Here is a 27,558-nt window from a genome sequence, read left to right as displayed (position 1 = left end):
TTTGTTTTTGATTTTGCTGTTATTTCAGGGTGCGGATCAAAAAAGCAGGAAGTGGACGATAGCTCATGGCATTCTGGGTAAATACAACCAAACAAAACAATCGTGAGAGCCTAGCGCTGGCGAGAGAAATGGCTTGTGATCTTTTGGCAAAAATAAATAAATAAATATAAATCCAACAATCGCTAAAACCCGACGCTTCTGTATTTTTGTTTACATTTTGAGAAGAAGGAAGTTGAGATCATGTCTTCTTCAGAGGCTTTTATGTTCTTTCTCTCAGTGGCTCTTGGAGTGGCGCCGCCACAGACCCGGAGGTGGAAAGGTGACGGGTTTGATTTGGTTGACAGTGCGGTGGGAACGCGAACCGCGCTACCTGAAAATGTAACAAACGTTGCAATTTTTGTCTCCAGTCTAGCAGGTGTGAAAACACCCTCAGATTTTAACTTTTTGTTTTAACTCTTCGTAGAACAAACATCCGTTTACCTGCAACACCTTCGTGTAGGGGGAGATCAGCCAACAACGCCCTGTTCTCCTTCTCCAGATGACACACTCTGCCCTGTCATTCCTCTGCTATTGGCCGAGCCTTCGCTGTGACTAACTGGATATACTCCTTCATTCTGCTGCTTTTAAACAAGCTCGGAGCTTCTTCTGTTGTGTTACTCAGCTACATGAAGCCACTGATGTAGCAGACTTTTGGATTAGTGTGTCTGTGTGTGTTTTTGTGTGTGTGCGCTCAAATTCCTAGTCGGTTGTAGCAGACGGCCACAACAGAATGCAAATTATTCTCTCTTGACGCTACATGCTCGTCCAGGAGGAGCGAAAGCCGTACGTCGGTGACTCTGGTGGGTTTGCTATAAAGCCACCAGAGCTTGGGTTGATTCCTTCTTACCAGAAACTGCAGCCGCTTCCTCTCCGACTCCGGCGTGAACTCCGACGACATGGGAACGACTTCCCCGGCTCGTACAATGATCGCTCTGAAGGAGAGAGGCAGACAAAGTTCTGTTCAGCCAGACGGACGGAGACACGGTTGGGCAAAGTGCAAGCAGACATGAGCGCTTGTGGCGCGCTTTAGAACTCGTGGTTGGTTGGAGGGAGTGAGTCGTACCTGCTGTCCCCGGCGTTGCCGACGTACAGCTTCCCCTGCAGACAGGCGACCATTAGAGCGGTGCAGCCTCCTGAGATGTTGAAGGACGCCTTCTCCTTCTCGATCTGCACGTCCTGACACACCATCACACACACAGGATGCAAGCACGTCATTTGGACAAGTTTTCCTGGTTTATGCTAAACATTCTTTTTTTTAGACAAAGAGAGTTAAGAATTAAAGCTGAACAATCAATAAACATTCTGTGTCAGCATGTCTACAGGTTCTGTCAAAACTCCATGACGGACGGATTGATGGATGGATGGATGGATGGATGGATGGAATCCAGCCTCTCCTAGACTGTGTAGGAACCCAGCTGTGCTAATATTCAAACTACCTCTATGTGTTTATCATTCATTCATTCATTCCTCAGTCTCAGTCAAGCAGCTACTGAATAAAGGGAATCCAGAGACTGAAGGTTTACATAGGCTGCTGCTTATTCTAGCAGTTAATTAGTCTTTATTGATAATAATAATAATAATTAACCCCAAAATAATTAATAAAATTTATAAATTATAAAAACACATGTCCATTAATTAGATGAATAATTGCCCTGCCAGTGGTCTAATCAAAGCACCAGCCAATATATGAGCCACAGCTACCTTGTCAGCTCTCTCTGACGCCTTAATCATTCCCAAACAGAAGCAGGGAGACGTCCCAGGAATATAATTGGACCCCCGGGGCGTTTCTGTCACAATCGGCAGATCAAAAGGGACTGAAAATGCTCTGAAGTGCATGTGACGGCACAAGACAGTTGGAGCGTACCGCCCTCTGAACCTCCGGTAGGTGACCAGTGTGTCACGGTACATGAAAGTTCCCCCAGATACGGAGGCCGTCTGATATCATGTTGATATCAGGAGTTCTTGTACTCCTGACAAGAACTCCACTGCCTGGTGGGTTAGAGGTCGGCAGGAGGTGGTGGTGGGCTGGTGAACGAGTGTGTCCTCCAGCCCGGGTGAATTATGAATCCACAGTGAGCCACACATACACACACACACGCACACACACTGGTGCAAGCCCACTGTTGTAGATGCATTTATTACATCTAAAGACAAAAATGACAAAACCTCCACAAAGAACTCACATATAAGTAAACTACTACTGCAAATTACAGAGAACAAAACAAGAATCCAAGAAAGCAGAATCTTTGAACAAAGAAAATGACAAATCGACTTAGTAGGGCTGAAACAATTAATTAAATTAATCATGATGAATTGATTATTCAAAAAAAAAATCGTCAACTAATTTAGCAATCAATTAATCTATAGCAGGTGTACAGAGGCCCTGACAAAAGGTAATGTACTGCAAGAATAACACCTCTAGAGCAGCAAATAAGCCAAAACTGCACAAACAATGTAGAAATTTTGCATTTAATATGGAAAAAACATCTCTGTCTGTAAATTTGTCATACCTAGAACTCCTCAAGTTGCAGATTTTAGCTTTACCCGGTTCTGATTCTGTAAATCAAATCTCTTTTCAAGAACCTTTTGCTGCCCAATTTTTAATAAGTTAACGCAAAACGTAAATGACAAATAATCACTAAAATTTAGTGATGTTTTGCTGAGCAGAAAGGGCCGAGCTTTTACCATGTTGATATCAGAAGTATTTTTTAGCATCCTTTGCTAAAAATGATCAAGCGTTCACTAAAAAAAAATTATATTGTTGCATTTTAGGCAACAAAATGTTTATTTATTTTCTTGTGTAAAAAAAAGAGAAAGGAATCAAAAGTATTTATTGGCATGTTTTAATGTATTTCTAATAAGAAAAAGCTTAAGTGGTTGAATGGAAAATATGCAGAATGTGGCAAATTTTTAAAACCGATCAATGGATTAAACGGCTAATCGTCTGATGGTGACAAAGTCAGGCTTTGCAAATATTCAACCAGCTTCAAGTGTCAAGTTGTTCCCGTGAAAAACAAATTGGGCAAAAGAAGATTTATTATCTGCATTTATTCTGCTGTTCCCAATGCCACTGTACAAAAATAGTCTGCAAACTGCAATAGTAATATCACAGATCACAAGTCATGTGGCAAACATGCAACAGAGGCACATCACTCTGAACACGGCATCCCCACTGCTAAACACGGTGGTGGCAACATCATACTGTGGAGGTGCTTTTTTTGTGTCTCCTGGTGGCATTGTAAACAACTGTCTCCATGTGGGAGGTAGAAGAGCTGCACTTCCCTAGATCCTGATGTGAGAGGCCCCCTGGTGGCCAAAGAAGCTCACTGCGCTTCAAGAAGGCAGAAGTCCAACGGAGACACTCCGGATCATAAAGTACTCCCAGAAAACTTTTTATTCATCTGCCGGCTCATAACCTGCCTGCATCATGGTTTACTAATGCCGAGACGAACTGTGGTTTTGAAACATCAAGGAAAAGAACATCTCAGCTTCTCAGAGAGAAAAAAAAAACCTTTTTGCGTTGAGGAACACGCAAAAAGCTGTGCACAAGCATTTAGGATCATCACTGAATTAATGATTTCCATCAGTTAGTTTGCCAGTGACTGATGTTGGCAGATGTTCTCTATTGATTTGCTCTCGCAACTTAAACACTGAACAGTTTGATTCTTTTCCTCCTGCTCATTAAATGCAACAAGAATTCCTAATCGATATTGGGAGTCAAAACCCTGATCGGTGCGTTTCTATGTGAAATGGGACATTTTCATAGTAATTCAATCATGAGCTGATCTTATATTTCATAGTTTGTTGATTCCACATTAAGGTGGGATTTCGTGCCCTCAAAGCAACGTTTAAACCACTTTCTTTCTATCTGTAGCTTTGAAAATAAACAAAAAACAAAAGCTATGACCTCAAAAGCATAAAATGGAAAGAAATAATTCACGAAGCGACGAGAAATGGCTGTCAGTAAATGATGGAAAACCCAGGCGACAGACAGAGTGGCAGGTAATTAACTGGATTAATAATTTTTTCACTAATTAGTCAAAGCTGAGACATAACACTGGCAAGACAGACGGCCCCGAGGAAAGTCTGGTGGAAAACAGCAAATTATTAAAAGCTGCTAAAATAACACCAACGTCAGATCCGACCCGACGGTCCGAATGTAGCCAGACCATTGAATGAACACGTTTGCCTGTTCGCTCAGCTTTCCAAGTTCACCCAACTTTTCAGTGGTTTTATTTGAAAACTTGAAGACTCTTTATCATTCTCCCTCCACATTGCAATTATGAAATATTGTTTTTCAGGTCTGTGACATAAACTCTAAATAAAACACAGATTGGTGAAAGGTCAGAACTCCATTCTGCTTTTAGGTTTACTTTTCTCAGAGCAAATTATAAAGATTTAAGCATTAGTTTGGGGTGAATCTTGCACAGAAACTTGAGAGCTGTGGACAAAACCCCAAACTGCGCTGATACAATCCCTTGCACTTATTCCCTCTTCAAAATATCTGTTATATACTGAGGTGAAAATGCTTAGTTTCCAGCTAAAATGATGGCAATTTATCCTGAAACTGCCTGGAATTGTGAAACTGAAATGTAAAACCTAATAATGGGCGAGGGCAGAATTAGGCTAAAGTGGACGAGCTCCTGGCTTGGAGAACACAGGAAGCAACTGCAGATTTATATATTTTGAGCTAATTAAATCAAAATCATCAACCCAGTTTTTTTCGCTCTCGTTTTCAACAAACAATTCTTCATCTTCATCAATCTGGTTCTGACCCACCGGTTCTGTAAAACATGACTGTGCACTGCCATCTGGTGGCCAAAACAAAGAAGCACATATTTCTGCTGCTGGAGGCCAGTAGGTCTTCATCTACTGCAGTTGTAGGTTCAGCTGAAATATTGAAATGTGGTATTTGCCCTTTGAGTTGGCGCATCTAAAAACATATTTATTGACACTTTTAAATCCATAGGCAACAAAATATCAGCGGAAAGTTGCACTGCAGCGGAAATCCAACCGAAAGCCAGGCGTCGGACTTCAACGTGCAACACTAAAAAAAATGCAATTACTTAAGCACATGAAGTCAGACAAATAGTTAAACTCCCTACATGTTGTTTAAATGGTCGCAGGTGCAGATGAAAGACGCCTAAAATGGTTTTGTGAAATTAGCCGGCAAAACGTATCGGCAGGGTATTTTCCAAAGGCAGGATCTCACTGCAGCGAATGTAAGCCACTCTGCTGTAAATATTTTATGTTCCTGGGGGAATTCACGCGTTATTATTTTCTACTAAAACATTACTATATCTTCAGTCACTGTACTTTCAAACCCCCAGAAACTAATCAGAAAACAGTCGGTGGAAATGCACCATCAGGCTTTTATTGCCTGAAAGCCGAAACTCATCACTGTAAACTGTGCTCTGATCCATCAATTCAGTTTCCTTGATACAGGCAATAAAACCCAACATCACCTTTTGGATCACCATAGGGGAAAAGTAATTCTGCTTTCTCAAGCTCTGACCTGCAGATCGTCAGCTAGTGTGGCTCATACGAACTTGAAATCATATCGATTGGGACACCACTCATTCCTTTAAAGAAATCAGTAAATTAAATACCTGATTTTCTATTCAAAACGAGAAAAACTCCACCAGCAGTATCGCAGCACGCATTTATCATGGACCTGTGAACTCACCATGTCTTTGAAGGCGTTCTCTATGGCTCCGATAACCAGGCTTTCTTGCGAAACTTTCTTCTCAGTGAAGAAGCGCGCCGGCGGGGCGCTGGGCGAACCCGGGGCGCCCGCGGCTCCCCGTAGCGATACGGCCCTAGACAGGGCGCGGGTGGACGTTGCGGGCTGGAGGTGATTGACGGGCTCCTCGTCCAGGCAGGTGGGCGGCAGCAGGTCGGGTGCGCACAGAATCTCCATCACTTCTTGAAGGTGCAGCGCAATGTGGTGATGGAGAAGACGAGACGCCATGACGGCAGCCCCAGAACCAGCGTGGCCATCGAACAGCGCCCAGTAGTGGAAGGTAAGATCCTCTGAGCCATCCTGGACGCAAGGAAGAACAATGATCGTCACAACAGTGTTAATTTTGAATTTAAATCTTATAATCATCAATCTTTCATAGACCTATTGGAGAGATTTGCAAGTTTTGGGCAGGATTTTGGCTGATTTTTTAAAAGTACTTGCTTGGTAAGGTGTAGTTGTTAGCTCTCTTTAAATAACTTGTTTCTGTTTCTTTAAGATGTTTTGTGTCACACACATCAGCTGCTGTCAGGTTCAAGTGCAGTCGACCTCGTCAGAGGACACAGAACTAAAGTCACAACAAGAAAAAGCTCTTCTAATCGAAGCAGTTAATACAATTTGTTTCTTTTTCTCTTCAAACTCAAAAAGAAATTGGCCAAATTTTCAGAACTCCAGACTTATGGAAGAAAAAGTACAAAGAAAAATAAATTGAAATTGAAAGACCTTCAGAAATGGTCCTGAATTAGCTGGTCAGTTTTTAAACTACCAGTAAGAAAACTGTGCTAATATTAAAATCTGACGTGGGAAACAATGTCAGTGGTGTTTCTCCACAGAGTTGGGAATGTAATTGCTACAAACAAGAGAGACAAGTATTGGTTATTGGCTGTAATAGCAATACTAACATCAGACATTGACATTGGCCAAGGTTATCATCTCGGTCCAACCCCACAGAGACGTTTCCTGAAAGAGCACTGAGAAATGGGCAAGTGGATAGATTTGTGCAGAGCAGACAACCGAGACAAGAGAATCCTCAAAACTTAGACAGCTGAAGACATTAAAAGCCAGTTCTGGCAAAAAGGTGTCAGAACTGGTGAAACAGTGTCTCACTGTTTTTGTGTATGAAAAGGTATACATACAAAGCACTTAGGGTTATGACTTTATGCCACATTAATGTAAATTAAAGAAAAATACAGTACAGAAGACAAAGAGATATAGAAAAAGCAGAAAGAAACGTGCAAGATCTCAATATTTTGTTTGTGAGCATAAGTAACCATCAGTCAGTGTCGATACAGTTTGTGCATCACTGTGAGAACCTTGTGTGCTCTGTCTGTTCTACCCCTTTGCTTTGGTTCCACTCTTGCATTTTGCAGGATTTAACAAGTCCAGCACAATGTAACACATGCTGTCCTCTTTGTTGATTTTCAAAGACTCTGCCTCCCACATGAAGTTTGAACAGAGTCTCCTGTGCGATGCAGCTCACTCACGTTACCCTTTGAGTCGGCCGTCTTCACAGAATGCAGTAAGTCTAAGGTCCTTCACTCTTCTGACACAAACTCTTCTGTTTCTGCATCAGTTCTGGAACAGACCAGCCACTGAAATGAAGTGGCCTGGTCCTGAATTACTCCCAAAGACAGAAGAACTGCACTGCAGAGTGCTCTAGCCGTAGTTGGAGTTTTATGCTCGTGTTTATCCACAGAGCAAAAAGCAGGGTTTTCTAAATATAGCACAGGCAGATTCTACAGCATGATTCCAGGAGGCAAAGAGAGGCTCCACAGTTCTCATATCGGTCCGCAGGCACTGCAGGAGTGAGTCATGAGAGGCTCTTGCATGTATTTGTTGTTGGCTTTTGGCGATGTTGTGTGAAGTAAGGACAGACTGAGAGAAAATGTAATGCAGGGCTACTTTTCTGTTGCCACAAAACCAGACAAACCGAAGAACAGAGACAGCGTCAACTCAAGCCATTGTTGAATACGATTCAACAATGGCTTGAGTTGACGCTGTCTTATTTGTTTTTGTGGAGCAGCTTTGACATATTATGTCAAAGCTGCTCCACAAAAACAAACAGCGGGGACTGCCAAGTGCAGGATGATGCACATCTTTTTGGTGAACTGTCTACAATGCACCTCTGACTGAAAAAAGATCAGACTTGAGGGCTGATTCACACGCAAGAGCTGCTGACCGCCGATGGGATGTGGAAAGGAAACGTCGCTCTACGCTCCAATGAACTGCTTGTTGGTCGGATTGAGGGGACAGCGGGTCTTCATCTAGTTTCACTCTCATTCTACTCTCATTCTACTCCCTGTAGTGTTCAACCCTCTCACACTCACATTGCAACAGCCAGAATCGACTTGCTCTGCGTCTTATCTGAGTCAAATTGCTACAGACTTTTGGGACATGTCACCAGATTCTGTGGCGTGAGCGTCACAACTCAGAGATACTTTCACCACTGCTTTGAAAGGAATGTAACTGCGATCCAGTTGTTGCAGTAATGACCCAAACACAACGTGTGTAAGGGTGTTTTCACACCCGGTAGTCTGGTAAACTTTGTTTGACTGCGGACCAACATTGCAACATCTGTTGCATTTCCAGCTGGTGCGGTTCACTTCTACACTGCTCTGAGGCAAATGATCCAAACCCTTTGTGAAACCTGCCCTCCCCTCACCTGCAGTGGTCCTGCACCAAGAACCACTGAAGGAAATTACATTAAAATCTCTGAAGACATGAGCACAATTTTCTTGTTTGAAAAATGTGAACAAAAGTGGAGTAACATGAGATTTTACCTGTTTTGTCTGCAGCAAAAGACTATAGTCTATTTCACCTGCAAGCGCTAGACTCTGTTTTGGTTGCATTTTCCCAGAATTCCCTACGCTATAGTCCACTTTCTGCTTTCGGAGCGTTCTCCTGTCCGCTTGGCGTTCACATATGCATTCGAATCATGCCAGTTTCCTTCGGCCGAACCGAGACCAAAGATTTTAGTTGGACCACTTTGCTTTTTTGGTCCACATCAAACCCGGTTACTATTTCACTCCTCCCCAATCAAACCGAACTTTGTACACAAACAAACTAGAGCTTGTTTGAAGTAGATTTAAAAAAACGGATGTTGATGCACCCTTAATCTCATTCTACACTACGCAGACGCTCTATCTGCGCTCATGAAGACTCACTCGCCTCAGTATGCTAACAGCTTGGACTGGCTGACGAGGCATTGGGTCCAGATTTATTCACACATCAACTTAACCCCAAACTGTTTGACCCCTTGAGGCCTTCCACAGAACTCTGAACTTTAGTCTTGAGTCAGTCATCTAAAAGAAAACGAGATGCTATCGCCAGAGATTCACCCGGTCCAGATTGTTATCTCTGACTGACTGCACACTTTGCACCACTCCTCGACATAAAGTCATACCACATGTAGCTGGGTTACATCAGGAACAACAATATACATGCATACAAAATAAGCTTAGTTAAAATGGGAAAAAAAAAGACATTGTGTGACATATTAGAGATCTCTGTCCGTCTCACTCACGCTGCTGTCCCGGAGGCCGAGGCTCTCTCCGTTGGGCAGGGAAGACCTCCGGCGGGCAGCGGGGTTTCGGTTTGGCGCTGAGCTCTCCAGACGCCTCCTTTTGAGCATGAGCACCTCGCAGCAGGCCTGGTCCTCGTTTAAGGTGCTCTTCCCAGCATTGATCACCCTAGATGGAGACAGAAGAAGCAAGAGAAGACAGTGCTTTAGGACGCCAGTGTAACACAATGATGGTCAAACACACATGAGCAATAAAAACTCAGCAAAAACGAGGACGGAAAACTTTCCAAGAATGTATGTGATGGAACTCCAAAGCATAAAACGTTTGCTGTTCCGTTCACCAGAACAAAACCTATCAATAAATACATTCATAAAATGTGATTATAAACATTTTATATGATACATTTGGACAACATATAGTCAGACTTACATGTTTTTGCCATATCTGCAGGTAACAAAGTATTATTACACAGGAAATCGTCCCATTGTACCAATTAAACAATTCACACAATTTTCCCCAAGATCAACATTGACAGAAAAAGAGTTATGCTAACTTTTAACGATCAAATATGGCTTAAATTATTATTTCCTTATTTTAATTTTTTTTACATAGAAATGCTATTTTCTGTCTAAGGAGGCCCCGTGTCATGTCCTGCAACCCACAAAATCATTTTTTATTTGCACACAAGAAACGACACAATCTTAGAAAAAGAAGAGAAATTTCACTTATAAAACATTCCCACTCATGCAGGGCAAAGGGAGCAGAAAGCTCAAACACTGCAGACTGTGAACAGCTGGGATCTGCTGCAGCAGCCATGGAAAAGCACTGGGTCACAGTAACTCTGCATTCCTGTCGGGTCTGTAAATATGCTGTAGTGGCTTTTCAAACTGGACCAGCGGGTGCTGAAAGAACAGAACTTTACGGATCAGCATCTGCTTCCATTAACTTAAATTTAGCCCAACTCCAGATAATCGGTCTTTATCTTTAGGACTGTATTAAATTACTGTGATATAAAACAGCAACCATGCACTGCAAAAACACAAACTCTTACCAAGTATTTTCGGTCTAGATTTTGGTGCAAATACCTTGGTGTTCTTGGACTGAGACAAAACTAACTTGCAAGTAACTTTTCAGGAATGTATGGGGCATTAATATTGACTAAAAAGAACCTTTTCCATCGGCAGATTATCTCACTTATAATAAGACATTTTTCTGATGTTATAAGTGAAATAAAATGCCTGAGGAACTTGTATTTTTTAATCCATTTAACATAATTATTACCTTAAAACAAGCTCCTATATCTTTCTGAAAATTTATTTGCAAGCTAGTTTTCTCATATTTCAAGTGTAATAACATATTTGCGCTAAAAATTAAACCAAAAATGTTGTACGATTTTTATTATTTTTTATTTTTGCAGTGTACGGATATGTGATTGAAGAGGAAAAAGTCAAATATTGTCGTGGCAACAGAAATGTTAAGCATTGCTTGTACAAATCTAATTTAAGCGATCATCAGCGGCTGTGAGGATAAGATTCTCTCTCAGTGGACGTTCTCCCTCTGCAGCTGAGAAAACACTCCGGGTCATCAGCCCGACGGAAAAATTGCTGCGCTGCTTTTCCCGTCAGTAAAACTGATTTTAATTGGTGTCACGAGTCACAGCAACTTAGAAATGCTTCTTTTCCCTCTGTTGTAACAACTCAGACAGTTTACATAACGCCTTATGATGCACATTGTGTTTTTTCTAATAGTAGTTTCTTTAAGATAATCTCTGCTTTTCCCCTCAGTCTCAAAAGTGCAGGTTGAAGAGCGGGATGAACTCCTTACAGCCTTTTACAACAGATTATAAATTCAGAGCAATTCTTTTAAGTGGCTTGACAGCATGCAGCTTTAAAACAATAGAAAACACAAAGCTGCGTCTTAGCCAATGAAACCGGCAGAACCCCGTGGCTCTGCGCCACGATGTGCAGGTTGTGTAAGAGCGATCCTCCGCAGGGAGCGACGCTCGGCTGACCCCGCGAGGTCACGAGATCACCACCGGCCTTTCATCTCCGCCGTGAGAGGACAAGCCGGTCGTACTGGGTTACCTCGCTTCCTCCACTCGACCCCGATCACATCCTCAGCGGTCCGATCCTCAACACTCACATGCAGCTGATGCTGCAGAGGACGTTTTTGTCCTCCAGATGTGTTTTTTGGTTTTCTTCCTCCAATCAATTCATACCAAGTGCAAACATCAGTAAGACAACTACTTCCAGGAGTGTGTTTTACATCAGCATCAATGGATCTGAAACTTTTTCACATTTTGTAAAATCAACGTTCAAATATTACTAGGAATGCAGGATGTATCGGCTCTAAGGGAAGAGACGGGAGATACGAGCGGAGATGGAAACTTTACTTGAAACAACGATGTTCAAGTACTTTTTAAAGATGCACATACTCATCAAAGTATGTGCATCTGTTGCCACAGTAAAGCTGGAGAATAGTTAGCCAGAAGATCTTAATACAGTTTTTCTTTAGCAGGACCGGGAAAGTTGGTCAGAGTTGATGGAAGAAGTTAAATACAATGCAAACTTGCAGGAACACCTGTTGTTTGCCACACTTTTCAGATTTTCCATTTGCGAATGAGTCAAAAGTTATTCGTCAGCTTAACAACTTTTGCACTTCTTTTTGCTGTCGAATCACATAAAGTCCCAGTAAAAAAACAAAACAAAACACATCTTTGGCTGTAACCTGACAAAGTAGTATAACTTAGAAGGGGTGCAAATCCTGCCAAGAATGCAACAAGAAACGAGTTGAGTAACTGATCGTGGGGTAAATACTTTGACATGCAGTGACTTATTTAATGCCGTCTGTCAAATATTAAAAGCCGCGTTTCAGCCGTGTGCGGACTTGCTGCTCATGCTGCCTTCATCCACACAAGTTGATTTTTCTTGAAATTTTCCACTGCTGCGCCGGAAAAGCGTTGAGCTCGTAGGAACTACGTGGGAGCTTTGTTTGACGTCTTGCAGACTTCAAAACTTCAAAAACATGGCAGGCGGATCAATTGGCGGCAGATGTTATAAATTACAGGCTGTCCTGGATCACTTTTTTGCTACTTGCTGCACAAACATAAGCTGGAGTGAACAGCCTGGAGGAAATTGGTTGCTGATAATTATAGGCTTTTGGGGTTAGTTATGAAAAAATATATATAAATCCTTGTTGCCTAATTGCTTATAATAGATTTTCAACAGTCATTATGTAATCTTTAATTTAGCTCTGCTGAAAACAAAAACCTAAAAAATGTATGTTTTTTAGTTTTAGGCTCCAGGTTGAAATGAAATCGACCAATCGCTCCTTCCTCCTTCCCGTACTGATGCAGGCGGTGAGCATGTGCCGAGTCTTGTGACTGTTGCTGTTCATGAGCCTCCTCCCGGCCCCCTTCCACTTTGCTGCTTCTTTTGATGGGAATGCAAACAATGTACAAGTAAAAAAAAAAAAAAAAACGCACAAAAACAGAAGGCAAAGAGCCAAGACGGATAGAAACTGCAGCCAGAGCTGAGGGATAAACTCACTGCGGTGAGTTAGAAATGCTGCTGCAAACAAACGAGAAGGTGGAAACTTGGCCCTCGTGTTTGTTTTGCAGAGAAACCTATTGATCGGTTATTGATCATACAGCTGCTGAGGTTGTGCATTAACCGTTGTGGATCAGTAGGTAAGAAAATAAAACACATATAGGAGCCGCAGGAGGAAAAAGCTTTGTTGATCTTTGCTCCATCAATATGACAGGAAGGGCAGATGTAAAGACAAGCTGAGCTTTGGACTGTTTGTTATAAAATTATTACTGGATAAACTTTAAAAATTATGCAGCTTTATGTTCTCAAAGCTAACATTTAATCAGTTAAACTTTCATAACAAATTTATGTCAAATCATGATTTCTTGGTTAATGTCAAGCTGTCATAACAAAGACATTTTGAATAATGCCAACTCTGCATTAAAAATGTTGTGATTTACCGAATGACACTTTATGACATCAGTCATAAATATTCATGAAGACTCACTCATGTTCACGACATGTGTGATGCCATGTTTAAGACGGCGTCATGACCGTCTTATTTACAACCCATCAAATAAAGTGTTACCGACATTTCTAAAACCGCGACGGATCGTTTTTTATAGATCTGTTTTCGCGCTGACTTGCGTAACCAGAACCAGAACCTCCTGCTGTTGAACTGAGCTGATGTTTCAGGTGTGTTGCCTTGTTCTGTTTGCATAAACCCAACACCCCGCTTCGCTCTGCAAACCAGAACAAGACAAAAAAAAAAAAAAAGAAGAGAAGAGGTCGATTTTTTTTTCAGTGGAAAAACAACTGCGGGGGTTGAGGAGATGCAGAAGAAGCAAACACTCTGCAAAAGTTGGGAGCGGGGCTTGTGTGCACACTTGAGACAAGAGTGAGCAATAACCACTGATCCAGAATGATCCGGCTCACTGGTCCAGACCCTCAAATAGGCATCAGAATCATCCTGATAACAGCGGCGCTGCTCTTCCTGCATCTCCAGGGACGGAGGCAGGAATGACCTCACAGTCTGGCTTCACTCCTGAAGAAGAAAAGCCAACTCTGATTTTAGTTCTGGCAGATAAAGACTGATTTGATCCAAATATCTTACTGCAGAGCAACAGTTGCTGAATATTTGCACTTGTAAATGCAGACTTAAATGTGAAGAACCATAAAAAATTACATCCGTTTTTTGATTCAGGTCATCAAAGATGTTATCATAAAAAAGGTGACCAGTGACCAAAAACAAAAGCAGCTTTCAAATGGATTTTTTACTTAAAGAAAAGTGTAAAAGCTATCCAAAGTTGTGATTACAAAAATTATATATAATGTATATAAAATATGACTTTAAAGAAATTTTACATCTTGATTTCACACGTTGAAATTTGGTCTGTGTCTCTTTAAAAACTCCTGCTTTTTCTGAAACTGCGCCTTCAGGAAGTCATCACAGCATCGCTCCTGTTTTAACCGTTTAGCAACGTTTTCACCAGGGCTGCACTGAGAAGTAGCTCGTATAACGAGCTCAGCATGGCTGAATCAAATCAATTCTGTACAGAAGAGTTGGACTCTGGCCTCCAGTTATCGCCAACAACTGACGGCATTTAGCAGCACCGAGACCGGTTACTTTTAGCCTGTGACTAGACTTCATTTTTAGGAAACAAGAGTCGAGGTGTCTGTTGAAAATAACAAACTTCGCCATTTTGAGAAACTTGCACGTCCCCTACTAGAGAATTTAGCTCATTCTACAGCAGGTTGTTGCTTCCTGGTTAAAAAGTAACAGGCTGTTTTTCTCAGTCTTCCAAAGACTTGATGATGTTGGTCGTGTGTTTATACTTTTACATATTCATTTGTCAGTTTTATCCCAGCAGACGTTCTTAAACCCTTCTTTTACCCTTCTTTTATAAATCAATGAACGGTTTAGCACCACAATACATCAAAGATCTGCTGTTGTTGTATCAACCTTCCAGACTCTCAGGTCTTCTGGTTCTGGTCTGCTTTGCATCCCCAGAACCAGAACCAAGAGAGGAGAAGCAGCTTTCAGCATCTATGCACCAAAACTTTGGAACAAACTTCCAGACAACTGTAAAACAGCGGAAACCCTGACTTCCTTTAAATCGCAATTAAAAACACACCTGTTTAGAATTGTTTTTGAAATGTAATATGTAACAATGTATTGTCTATTATATGTTGCATGACTTTGTGTTCTTGTGTTTATGATGTAAAGCACTTTGAAATGCCTTGCTGAAATGTGCTATACAAATAAAATTTGATTTGATTTTGATTTTAAAGCTGTGCAAGCAAGAATATCAAATTACCTCTGGTTCCGACATCTAAATTTAGAAAATCTTAAGTTTGGAAAAGAACAGGCTTTAACATGCAACCCTGTGACTTTGGAAGCCGTTTCTATGTCCGATGCTCAATGCTAAACAGGAATGTAACCAGAAGAGTCACTGAAGATGTCAAGTTGGAGCCTGAAGGTTATTTTGCACGTCTTTTTTCTTGTCAAAAAGCAGCATGTCCACACAGAAAGACTCTGGGATTTCTACAGACGATGCTTTTAGCAAAAATAAACATCTACGAAACAAAGAGAGAGAAGAAAACGCGTTCACTGCAATCGTAGCGGCCTCTGAAGAAAATGTCAGTGTAGGAAAGTAAAGGGTCAAATGTCACACTGAGCTGGACATTTGACCAGCTCAGGCAGGAGGTAGGAGCTCAGGCCCAATGCGGGATGTCGGCCAATCGCAATACATATGGAGAGAGAAAGGTGCCGAGGAAATGCTCTGAATGGACGATCATTCGTCTTCATCGGGCACTGAAGTTGTAATCGTGCTTCTGAAACCTCTGAAAAATAATCAAACCCTGAACTGATTTTCATTTACATGAACGAAAATAGTAAAGAGAGAAAACTAAACCTCTGCCAGCTGATGAAAAACAGCCAAAGTGAAACTCATTCGACATTTGTGCTTCATTCTGAGCTTCCTACAGGCAAAGTGAACACATCAGTATTATCACCCCGCAGGCACAAAGATGGAATTTATCCAATATCAGTAAGAGAAACAGATCAAGTCTGGATTCATTTTTGTTGTCTGTTTGTTTAAAGAAACAAGCGGATGGCGTGCAATAAGTAGGTTATTGGGTCACGTGCTGACAAACATAAAATGATTATTTTTTGAAGCCGAAGCAGGGAGTGAAAAAAATGACAAGCCTGCATGTTTAGTTGCAATGACCTTTATATTCAATACAATCATTTCTAATGTTAAATCGATGCATTCATCTGCACATCTGAGCACGCACGCATTCACACACACACACACACACACACACACACACACACACACACATACAGCAGGCCGATGGTAAAAGCGTGCTGGTGTTTGTGTTTACACCCGCCCGAGTGATCTCACTTTTCAAAGGACGCAACGAAAGATGGACGCGCAGGTTACTCACTCCGCGTATCCGGTGGCCCACGGCAGCCGCCGGGTCTCCTTCAGGATCAGGATCGGTCTCGCGATGTGATCCGCCGAGCACTCCACCTCGTCGGCGGACAGTCCCAGGAACTCCGGTCTGCTGTACGGAAATTTGAGCGGCAGCTCCGGGCCGCCGGGATGGTCTCCGTTAGACCCTGCGGCCATCACGCCTCCCATCAGGCTGGCCACGGCCGTCTTCACCCGCGTGAGCATTGCTGCTGCTGCTGCTGCTGCGGGCGGCGGAGCGATGCGGGTGGGCGACGATGCCCGCACGGGGACGCAGTTTCTCTGCGTCAGGTAGCAGATCGAGAGCTGCTGCTGCTGCTGCTGCTGCTGCCGTGTCGGTGGTTGAGACTCATTCAGTCGCTGTGGGTTGAACACGGAAATAGGAGCCAAACACGAACAGGCAGACTGGGCTTCACGCTGGTGGTCATGTGACAAACAAACTGGTCGCTGCCGCTCGTGTGCGCGCGCGCGCGCCTCTGTGAGCCGCTTACTGCTGGAGGTCAAAGGTGCTTAATCTGGTAGTGACGATCACCCGGAGGCTGTGTGACTTGTGCAGGAATCTGATAAATACTGCAGGCTGTTTCCCACTCTGACTTTACTGAACACAGCAGGAGGTCACAGTTCTCCATTTTAAAGTTCTGCACAGCACAGGGACTTTTTTAGGACTTCCTTTGAGGGTTATTTTTCGATGAGCTTTAGAGTTTATTTAGGACATGCATCTCCACGCAATGATATCCACATACTTTTCATGCTATATTCAGAGTTTTCACCTCACACGAGTCAGTGCTTTGGTTATGTCTCTGCTAATTTTACATGTCGGCGTCGACTGCGGAGCTTTTCAAGGATCTAAACCCAAAGTCACCCCTGGTCCCGGAGGTCCGGCATCCTGCATGCTTTATTCTCTCCCTGGTGGAAGAAACAACATTTCCAGTTTTTGGCTTCATCAGTTTCATCATTAATTAGGATCAGTTTCCCCGTCCCCGCTGGCAAAAATGGTTCCCCCACATCATGACGCCTCCGCTGCCACCGCCATGTTTCAAGGCTGGGCTGGCGCCTTCAATTTCTCTTCCACATTTGCTGTTTGAAATTCAGGACGAGTCTTTTAAACTTCACCTTCTTCTTCAACATGTTGCTTGTGGTCCAAATGTGTATACAGCATTGGATGAACATCTCTGTGCAAAACACATTAGATTTTTATCAACTTGTATTTTTTTAAAAACCGCTCTGAAATCACTTCTTAGAACGGCAAAGTCCCACAGCAATGATCGTGTTGCCCTTTGCCTCCTCTTCTTTCATAGTTCAATATTTCTTGTCACTCGTTACAGAAAGTGAATTTTATGCATTATATTGTATCATTACACACAGAGTGAAATATTCCAAGCCTTTATTTATTTTTTGTCATTTTGATGATTATGACTTGCAGACAATGAAAGCCCAAATTTTTCTCAGAAAATAACAAAGCTGTGATAAAGATTATTACTGACAGTAAACCAACTGTCTCCAAATTGATGCGCTTCCACCAAGTGAATATATTTTTGAGATTTTATTGACAGTTAAGTGAATGATTGAATGAAAACTCAGCTGTTGAGTGCATAATGTTTTGAGAACATTATCTTTAAACTGATATTGCGTGTGTATTTGAGCTACAGTCGTATTCCTGAAGGACACACACACACACACACACACACAAGACATTGGAAAGCAATAACTGATGAAAGCACAAATCCTCTGTCAGAAAGAGAAAAAGACGCAACAAAACCAGAAGCAAAACTCAGAGTTTCCTTCCTGAAAGCAAGCCGAGAAATCCAACCTCTGAGGATCCAGTGGGGCATCGATTGGCCAGCAGAGTGACGGCCCCAGAGCTACGGCAGCACTTCAGTCAAGTCAAATCACGTGGCCTTTGGTATCCTCACTGTTCCTTACCGGCGCCGCACTTTTCCAGTTCAGACTGGACTTTGAAAAAGTGTTTATCGAGTCGTTGTACGATGCACAGTCAGCAGACGAGCCGAACCGCACAGAGACCTCAGGCTTCTTTCCGTTCGTGGAGCGGTGCAGAGAGCTGGAGAGAGCAGAAGTGCAAGACACTCTTTGAGATTTGGTGAAAAAAACAACAACATTATTTTGTTGTTATCATTAAAAACAACAACAACAAAAAAATGTTTCCCCTGCAGGCCTGCAGACATGATGACTCATCCCACTCCAAGTTTTGCTGGTAGAAAATATTCAGTGAAACTCTGGTTTCTGGCCTGCGTGGCTGTAACTCACGGCGCTTTGATGCTGACATTAGTCGATGTCAGCATCAACTCCAGTGATGTCACAGAGTGATTTGATTTGACCTGAATGTAACTGGGACTTTGGTAAATGTGACATAAACTGCAAAAGTGCAGCTGTGACCAGGGGAAGAGAGAGGGCTCCGAATGCACAGTCACTGCCTGAGTTCTCGGACTGTGGCTGGACCGTTCAAACACTTGGAGACACAAAAACTTTTTCACATTTTAGAAAGTGAAAGTGAAAGGTAATTTATACTGTTTGATTAAAATCATGTGCTGCTTTTGATACTTTTCAACTGCAGAGGGTGATGAATAGACTTGATTTTCACAAGGAAATGTGATTTAATAAAAACAGACACAGTGTTTTTGCTTGGCCATGACAAAAATGCGACTTCTGATAGTTTTCCTTTCAACAATCATTTCCTGCCACTCTTTTTTCAAGGCCATGTTTGTTGGGTGGAGAATGAGGCGGGTAATCGTCCTTCCAACAAATTTTCCGGGGTTTGCATAGTAACCAGCTACATTTACGTTTTATGAACTAAAATACTTTTAGGAGAATTATTACCTGCACGGTACTTTCACTTTTACTTGAGAATTTTTTTTATGAAGTAACGCTACTCTTACTTGAGTAAAATGTCTGAATGCTATAAGCATTATGTAACAAAATTAATTATTTCCATTTTTATCCTTAAAATACAAAATAAAATTGTTAAAAATCCACATAACTACATAAAAATCATAATTTTTAAATATTAAATGATTAATTGTTTGTGTGATAGAGTAGCCTTTTTACACAAACACATTTTTACTTTTTAAAAGTAAAAAGTGTGTCTGTCCACGTTTTCCTTTTACCTGAGTGAAAACATATTGAAGTAGTGCTACTCTCACTTGAGTCAAATCTTTTGGTTGCTCTACTCAGTCGACCTCTGCTCCACAGCCAGCAGAGCGGATGATGATCGTTGTCTAATGATCTTCCTAATGATCATTAGTCCAGCTTCTTGTTTGTGTTCAATAACGATGATCATCTTCGCTCTTTAAAAGTCAAGCGCGATCATTAAATCTGAGAGCACGATCATTAAACCGAGGCTTTCCAGAGACAGTGAGTGGTCTGATGATGGACTGCTGGCAGACTACCGCTGATCAATAATTTAAAGTTTTCTCTGCACAGAGTTCCACTGACCCGATTACGCCTACAAGCTGACACGGCGCACAGAGGCGAGGTTGATAAATATGTGGCAGGACTCTAAGCGCTGCTCTGTAACGAATTAACCTGAGTGATATCAAAACTGAGACAGATTGGTTGCTTTTCAGCTTCCAGGGCATCTGTAACGCAGAGTTCTCTGCAAAATTAGACCCCGGTCGCCTCAGTTCGGTCGTCAACAACATCCAGACTAACTCTGTTTGATGGAGTTTCAGTGTCTGACCTGCGCTGTCTGGTCTGCTTGGCCTGATTTCACTTCATGCTCCATGATCAGCACGGAAGCGGGGGCATCATTATTACTGACCCCGCGAACAGTCGCGCGGTCACTCTGAGCTTTCCGGGGCGGAAGGAAACAGTGTAAGGTTTGATGACGTTCGAACTTCCAAAGGTTCGAACTCCTGAGACCTGAAAGGTTAGCGTAGCTTGGTGTCTCTGCAAAATGAAACTTTTGTTGTGAAAGAATATTGTTGCATACCAATCTACTTGGTCTCTACAGAGACATGGCAGCCTGTTGAGAACTCTGGGAATGTTTTCATCACACAAAGCGGGACATGAATGAAGAAAACTTCTCAAAATATCAGTGGTTCAGTTTTTTTCCTTTACAGAGAGACTTTAATGCCTCTTTTTGCTTTAAATCCAAATAAGCTTCTGCTGGCCACTTCTCCTCTACTCGACATTTGCACTCGCATGTAAAAATGGCTGCAAACAAATACTCAATTATACAACCGAACATCTTTGAAAAGCATAAGTGGAGCCTCCTGCACAGCCCACAAGAAAGCAGCAAGCAGTTTCTGGACAGTAAGTCAACAACAAAACACTTGTCTCTTTCAGCAGCCATTGTACAGCGGTAAAACTGACCAAACATGCTGGGGCTCCTCTTGGGTTGCTAGGTGACAGGCCGGGGTTGCTAGGTAATGACGCAGTGCCTGTTGAATATGACTTACAAATCGGGAAGATTTTGAAACAGGCCATTTTCCAGACACCCATTTGCTATGGTTACGCATCCCAACGAAAACATAAACGGAAATCCAGTTGTGGCCAGTTTGTGTGACCTCCAAACGCAACTGGATTTCGTTTTGGTGTTTTAGACTTAAAGAACATAAATAGAACATAAATGCACAGAACATTTTTCTGAAAATAACCAAATAAAAGCAAAAACTCCAATGAAGTTTGAGGTTCTTTGCAGGACACCGAGTGCAAAACTAATTGAACTTATCGGAAAGAAGAAAAACAAAGTTTCCACTTTCACCGGTCCTGTGGTATTTTGCAGCTCCAGCAGCTTCATCTGATGTTTTAGAGACCTTACCTGTGGTAAAAAAAAACAAACAAAAAAAGTGAAAGTGAAATTTAAAGTCTTTGCTTGTTACTCAAAATGAAGCAGGCGAAAATAACGAGGTGAACCATAAATCATGTTCAGCAGGTTGTTCTGTGCCTCTGCCACATTGCATAATGTTGCAGTGTTAGTCAGCGATGACTAGATCTGATTTAACTCCACCGGATTCAATCATTTTCTATTTTGGGTTCATGTCATGCACATCGCCTCCCTTCACCTCTGCCTTCTTCTTCTTCACATGATCACGACATAGATGACAGGGGTCAAGCTGGCTTAAAAAACAAATGAAAAATTCTGTTGTTTTTTTTTGGATGGACGGCTGTGTGTGGGTTTAATAAGCCGGGCCCGTCTGACCGATGACTGACTCACTCACACAGACACACAGACAGCTCCCACACACATTCACGGGGGAGGATAGACGACCCGGAGGCGGCGGAGCGGCGTGTGCACGCAGAGGGTTTGCGTCTGTCCGGCAACAAATGTGCGAGACAGACAGTGAGGTGACTTATTAGACTTAATGTCAGCGTGGATTGTGCCAGTCTTGTGTGTGCTTATGATGGAGATAATGATAGCGACTCTCACTGCAGTGTTTATTTTCAGGGTGTCATCAGGAGTGAAATCTAATACCATCTGTTGCCACCAGAGGAGCTGCGGTCCATGTTTTAACACGTTGGTGTCACAAAGACAAACTGCTGTTTCGCCTCATTGGGATCATTTCTGCTAGAATCACATTTCATCAAGGCAGCGTGTCAGTGTAGCTTTTTTTTATTACATCTTTGCTGATTTGTCTCCTTTTCTGTAGACTTTTTTTTTTCTGGGTTGCTTGTTTGGACAATTATTCCCTCTCGTTTTGGATGCTGTGCAGCTGGAAAGATTTTTTATTTAATTTATTTGCTTTCAGACAGATGTTATGATGTGAAGCCGTGGCAACAAGCTATTGCTTTTACAACTGGGAGCAGCTGCACTGCATCTCAAAAGATAAAAAGAAAAAAAAAAGTTACATAAAATCCCAAATCCTAGAGAAGTTGAAAAGGAGATCCGTCACTCCAGCATTTCTAATCTGAATTATTTTAATTATCTTTTGTTGATTTGTCCTGGAAAGTCGGTTTAAAAAGTTTAACTTCTACATTATATGGTTACGCTTTAAACATGGAGACATATTTCAAGTTATTAAAGCTGCAGTAGGGTAACTATTATTACATTTTTTTTCTTTACGTATTTGTGATTATTGTCACTATAATGACAATATTCAACATGATACAGATAACTTGTGAAAATAATCAAGCTCTTTCCTCCCATGCAAGACAATAATTGTTTTTGTGAAACCTGCATGTTGGCCAATCAAGTGGTCAAAAAAGAAGCTATTGCTATCATTGATACTTCGACAAATGGTGTTTAACTGGAATCGTCAGAGGAAGAGGGAGATTTTCTACGGACAGATGTTATGGCATCAAAAGGATTATAGTGTACAAAAGTACTTAATTTCCACCATTTGGTATGTTGATACATCTCTGTAGTTTTACTTTCACGCTGTGAATCTTTTCACAGAATGTTTTTTGAGCCCTAACAAAACTTTCAAGTCTGATCAGGGATCCTAAGTTCACAACCATCAGCTGCACCAAACTGGGATCAGAAAGTCAATCAATGCAAACACAGACAATGTACGAAAACCTCTGATCTATAATTGATCAAATTGGGGCTCCAACTGATCGGAACAGAAGCCGTGAACATTTTAAATCAAACTTTGTAGTTTGGTTCTTTGACCAGCAGATGGCAATGTCCACCTGAAAATCTCCTGGAAGAAAATTCAGACTGAATCTGTGAAACCTTGCTTTAGTTCTTGGTTTTTGTAGAGGGGGTGGGGGTTTGCATTTTGCTATGGATGACAATGTTGCCCAGATTTCCTGAAACAATGAGGGAGAAGGAAATTATCAATCAGAATGAATTTCCCTCCAAAGATCTGGCAGAGGTCTGGTTTCCATATGAAGCTCCTGGCGACGTTTCGCCCCCAGCTGAGGGTTAAGATGGTGGTCAGACGCTCCACCGGGAGCCGCTGCCCTGGTCGTTTGTCTCTGTTGCTTCTTTCCTCACTTTGTGGTAAACAGCTTTTCCTTTGTTGAGCTGTGGTCAGTCTGCTGGCAGGAGAGAAGCATGAAAGCACAGGGGGGGAAATGTTCAAGTTGTAAACATGTTTTTGCAGAGAGCAGGAGGATGCTCTGCGATCAAAGCACAATTCCCTTTTGGACATTTTGTGACACGCCAAAGATCTTTATTTTATTTTGCTTTGACTTTTGCTTTTTCTTTTTGTCTGAGAAGATGTGATTACATTTTCCAAATTGAATAAAAAAATACAATTTAATCTGGGGGACTTTGGTCTCAGTTAGCACAACACTGCACATGCAGACCAAACACACATTATATGATTGAAAGCTTCACTTTACTGCAAAAAAGAAAGGAAAGGAAAGGAAAGGAAACAAAAGAATTTCAGAAAAGGAAGTGCCTGTACTCGTACTCTCGGGATTTTCCACAATTTATTATATTACAGCAGCAAGCTTCGACATATTTTATCATGACTTTATGGATGGAAGCCAAAAAAGGAACATTTGGACTCACAAATCTTTCTGGACCAAAATACTAAATGTTAACTCAGAGCTGTAATCAGGATAATTGAAGTTAAAGAATGAAATTCAAACAACCAGACAACAACAACAACAAAAACAATAAAAAATGTGCCTTATGTTTGTTTTATTTTTGAACTAATGACTTCTGGAGTCAGAAGAACCCACCTCCCAGCTTTTAATTTGAAAAAAATAAATAATAATAATAATAATAATAATAATAGTAACAACAGCAATAACAAATAAATAAATACACAGAGCTTCAATAAAGTTGTAATTCTAAAAGGAAAAGTCAGAAGGTGACCTCAAAATCCAACATGGCTGCAGTGAGACAGTTTTCCAGACCTGCTGACTGGTTTAGTGTCGTCTTCAATTTTCTCCGCCGTACTTTTACTATGAGAATTTACTGATGAAGAACTTGAATACCTCAAAGGATCTAAACAATGTGTGTTCATTTAAAAATCTTATTGTCAACTTGAGTACAGAGGCTTTAGATCATGACTTAGACCTGGAGCCAACTTAGAATAGGCGGCAACATTTGGACTTTGCAAACATTTTACTCTGTTGATGAGTAAAGTTGATAGCGACACACTGTAAGAGTGTGTAAGAGGGCTTCACAATACTGAATCAGGTGGTGCAGGCCACACTTTTCAGATATTTAACATCGTAAATCATTTTATTTCTACCTCACAATTGTGGGCTACTTTGCCCAACCAATTTTGCAACTCCTGGCAACCACACAATGTCTCTCACGTCGATGTTTTCTAGGAGAAATAATTTTACTGACATGACACAAGAGTGAGATGTCCCAATAACAAGTAAGAAGATTAATAATGGAAAAGGTTTTGCGAATCCTTTGAAGCAAGAAGGAATTATTTAGCTTTTGCGTGAGGATGCCGCTCACGACCTCATCCGTCGTCGGACAATGTAAACATGTTTGTGCTTCTCAGAAGAAAAACCCTTTCTTGTCTTCAAAAAATATATAAAAAAAATAATAAAAATGCTGCTCTGCTTAAACATTCCCGTCTTGTAAAACTGTTTACAGAGCCGGCTACTTGTACCTGTTTGTTTGAGAGCAGCGAAAAGTTCAGCTCTGACGTTTCATTAATCACAAGCCCAATCTAACGCAGCGCTGGCTGCTAGGCAACAACTCGTGCCATCAACACGCCGCTCGGCCTGTTTTCACGTCAACAACTCGCCGAAATGTTTTGACTGAATTTTCATTTGAAACCCTCCCAATCACAAAGCCCAATGACTCAGAGAGGCCCCTAAAAACATGGCCGACATGTAATCTGAAAAAGTCCAGATGACATAATTGACACATTAAGCAATACACAGTGAGCCCAGCAGAGAATAAACCTCCATAGAGGAAAACAAGGTGTTGGACAAAGACATCTGGAATGACGAACACAACTGGCATGTTTCACACGACATGCGTTCCCGGTAATCACCCACAACGACGTCCAGAGGAACAAAGGTCAGCGTGTCTGGCGGCCTCTCTGCCCACCTCCCTGCCTCTGATTGAAACCGGTCTGTGCATGGTAAGGCTCTCATCTGTATGCTGACTTCAGGTGATGTCATGTTGCGATCCGGCAGCGGATCAAAGCACACGTTTGATCGATTCGGCACCAGCGTGCAATTAAAACTCACGCTGTGTTTTTTTGAAGTTTTTTTAATGAAGAACTGAAGTCAAAGGAATTTAAATAACCAGACTGCAAGTGTTTTTATTTAGTTTCAAGAAACGATATCTTAGTACACTTGAAATAAGACAAAACTGACTCACAAGTGACTTTTCTTCTCAGCAGCATATTGGAGCTCACAAATCCTGAATATTGATGACACGATAACATAATTTTCCTTCTCGTATGGGAATAATGTCTTGTTATAAGTGGAAAAATATCTGCCAGAAGGTTTAGCACTTTTTCATCAATTTTACAGAACTGTTGACTTAAAACAGGCTCCTCCATTTTGCTGAGAAGACGATTTTGTTTTATTTGGAGTGAGCTAAGAAACTAGATGAAAATACTTGGTAAGATTTTGTGCTTTTGCAGGATAAAAAAGCAACATTTCGTACAGACCATATTGTTTCTTTGCCTTCTTACTTCTTATTATTAGGAGTAGAAGAATTTGCAGGGGGACATATTTAACCACAATCCTGCCCGCACTCATCTGTAGACATGTTTTCCAAATAAAAACAGATTTGACCAGATGATGCGCATTCCTGAAGTGTTTTCTTTTTCATCTTTGCTGAAACCAACAAGCATCCGTTTCTCTGCACCACTTCCTGAAAAGATTTGGGCTTTTTGAGCGGGTGGTTTGCCGCTTGCCATTCCCACCTCTATGTGACAGACGGCATGAAATCTGAACCTGTTTGTCTGTCTCAAGTTCAGTCAAACTGAGTGAAAAACAGTGCAGCTAAAACAGATTGTGCTTATGTTGAATGCACCAATGTGCAAGCAGGAGCAGAGATGATTCTTGACGGCGCTTTTCAGGTCTAACTCGGCGAAAGAGACAGGATGATGAGTGACTGGAAGGACGACCAGGATGTGATTGTTTTATTTTTGTTTTTACCAGAGTTCAAACCTCTGTCTCACATTTTTTGCCACCTCTTCCAGGTTTCCTCGCAGCATTAGCCAGTGTTTAGCTCCAGTCACTCCCGCTGGCTGGTTTTCTGTCCCAGGTGGAAAAATAGCCAAAACACGGTGCAAACACAGTGATGTTATTACTTTGGTACAAACATGTTAAGATTCATGTGCAGTGTTCACTTTAAGCTTCTGACAGATAGAGGTGATCCAAATATTGGTAATATTTGGATCACCTCTATCTGAGTCTGTATCAGTATCAATAATAAGGTGGTGAAATTGATACTTTAGTTTCACATTTCCTCTTGAAATTGTATTTTATTTTTGCATTATTGCTTCTCAAGTCGACCTAAAATAGATTCTTTCTTTGCTTTGCTCTCACATGACAATTTCTGTCATTGTTTTGTCTTTCTATTTTTTCTCTTCATCATGTCTATATGTTATTGCAGTATTTTGTAGGCACTTATAAACCTAAATTATGTCCTAAGTTTGAACAAAATAATTCAAAGGAAAAACAAACAAACAAAAACTGAAAGGTCAATTTGTCAAACTAAAGTAAAAAGTATCAATATCAGTATCGGCATTGGCGATACCACTGAAATCACAACAATTGGTTGTGGCAAAAAACTATTGAGGGATATTAAGGTAGCTGAATATATGTGTGTTAATTTAGTGTTTCAATATTTGTAATTTATTGCAACATTACTATTCACTTCAAGCACATTCACATCGAAAGATGGCCTCATGTTTAATTTCATCCTTTTTTCCGTCGCTCTTCGCTGCGGAGATGATTGTGTCCTTCCTCCTACTGTATCTGTTAGCAAAGGGAAGCAGTAAAGCACAGGTTTGCTACGGTTCCTGGCGAGGGTCATGGACCAGAATAGAGGTTTTAAAAGTCCACCGCTCCGTCCTTTGATGACCTCAGCAATAAACTCCATGATGAGACCCCCTGCTGCTAGGAAACAATAACTTACAGACCTTGAGCTGACCGAGGAAACACGGCGACAGCCGAAGCCAACACCGGACGATAACACACACAGTTTCCAGGATGCAAATCAGTTTTGTCATAAAACATGCTTCAGTGCAGAAGATTTGATCTACTTAGCACGTGCTTACACTTTGCCTCCAAGAAGTTTGATATTTCTGAGATCTGGCTTCATCTTTGGAGATTGACTGCTGTTTTTCTGGGAGTTTTTTTTATTTTTATTTTGTCTTGCTCTTGTTTTGTGGCAATGTGTTCTGTAAAACTGA

The 27,558-nt window shown here is 41.5% G+C and overlaps 1 protein-coding gene across 1 annotated transcript in view; it reads right to left on the bottom strand.

Moving 5' to 3' along the window:
- The window catches only part of ppm1h (protein phosphatase, Mg2+/Mn2+ dependent, 1H), a 30,204-nt gene extending 13,487 nt beyond the window's left edge, over window positions 1-16,717 (bottom strand). The window contains exons 1-5 of the mRNA XM_055037507.1: window positions 16,278-16,717; window positions 9,303-9,468; window positions 5,726-6,082; window positions 1,103-1,215; window positions 887-971 (exon numbers count right to left, since the gene is read on the bottom strand). Of these exons, the coding sequence (XP_054893482.1) occupies window positions 887-971; window positions 1,103-1,215; window positions 5,726-6,082; window positions 9,303-9,468; window positions 16,278-16,510 (954 nt within the window). The 5' untranslated portion in view covers window positions 16,511-16,717. The remainder of the gene's footprint in view (window positions 1-886; window positions 972-1,102; window positions 1,216-5,725; window positions 6,083-9,302; window positions 9,469-16,277) is intronic.
- Between the last annotated feature and the right edge of the window lie 10,841 nt (window positions 16,718-27,558).

This window comes from Poeciliopsis prolifica, unplaced genomic scaffold (genome assembly GCF_027474105.1).
Source record: "Poeciliopsis prolifica strain line A6 unplaced genomic scaffold, Auburn_PproV2 SCAFFOLD001, whole genome shotgun sequence".
Lineage (NCBI taxonomy): Eukaryota > Metazoa > Chordata > Actinopteri > Cyprinodontiformes > Poeciliidae > Poeciliopsis > Poeciliopsis prolifica.
This window is presented reverse-complemented; position numbering and strand designations above follow the sequence as displayed.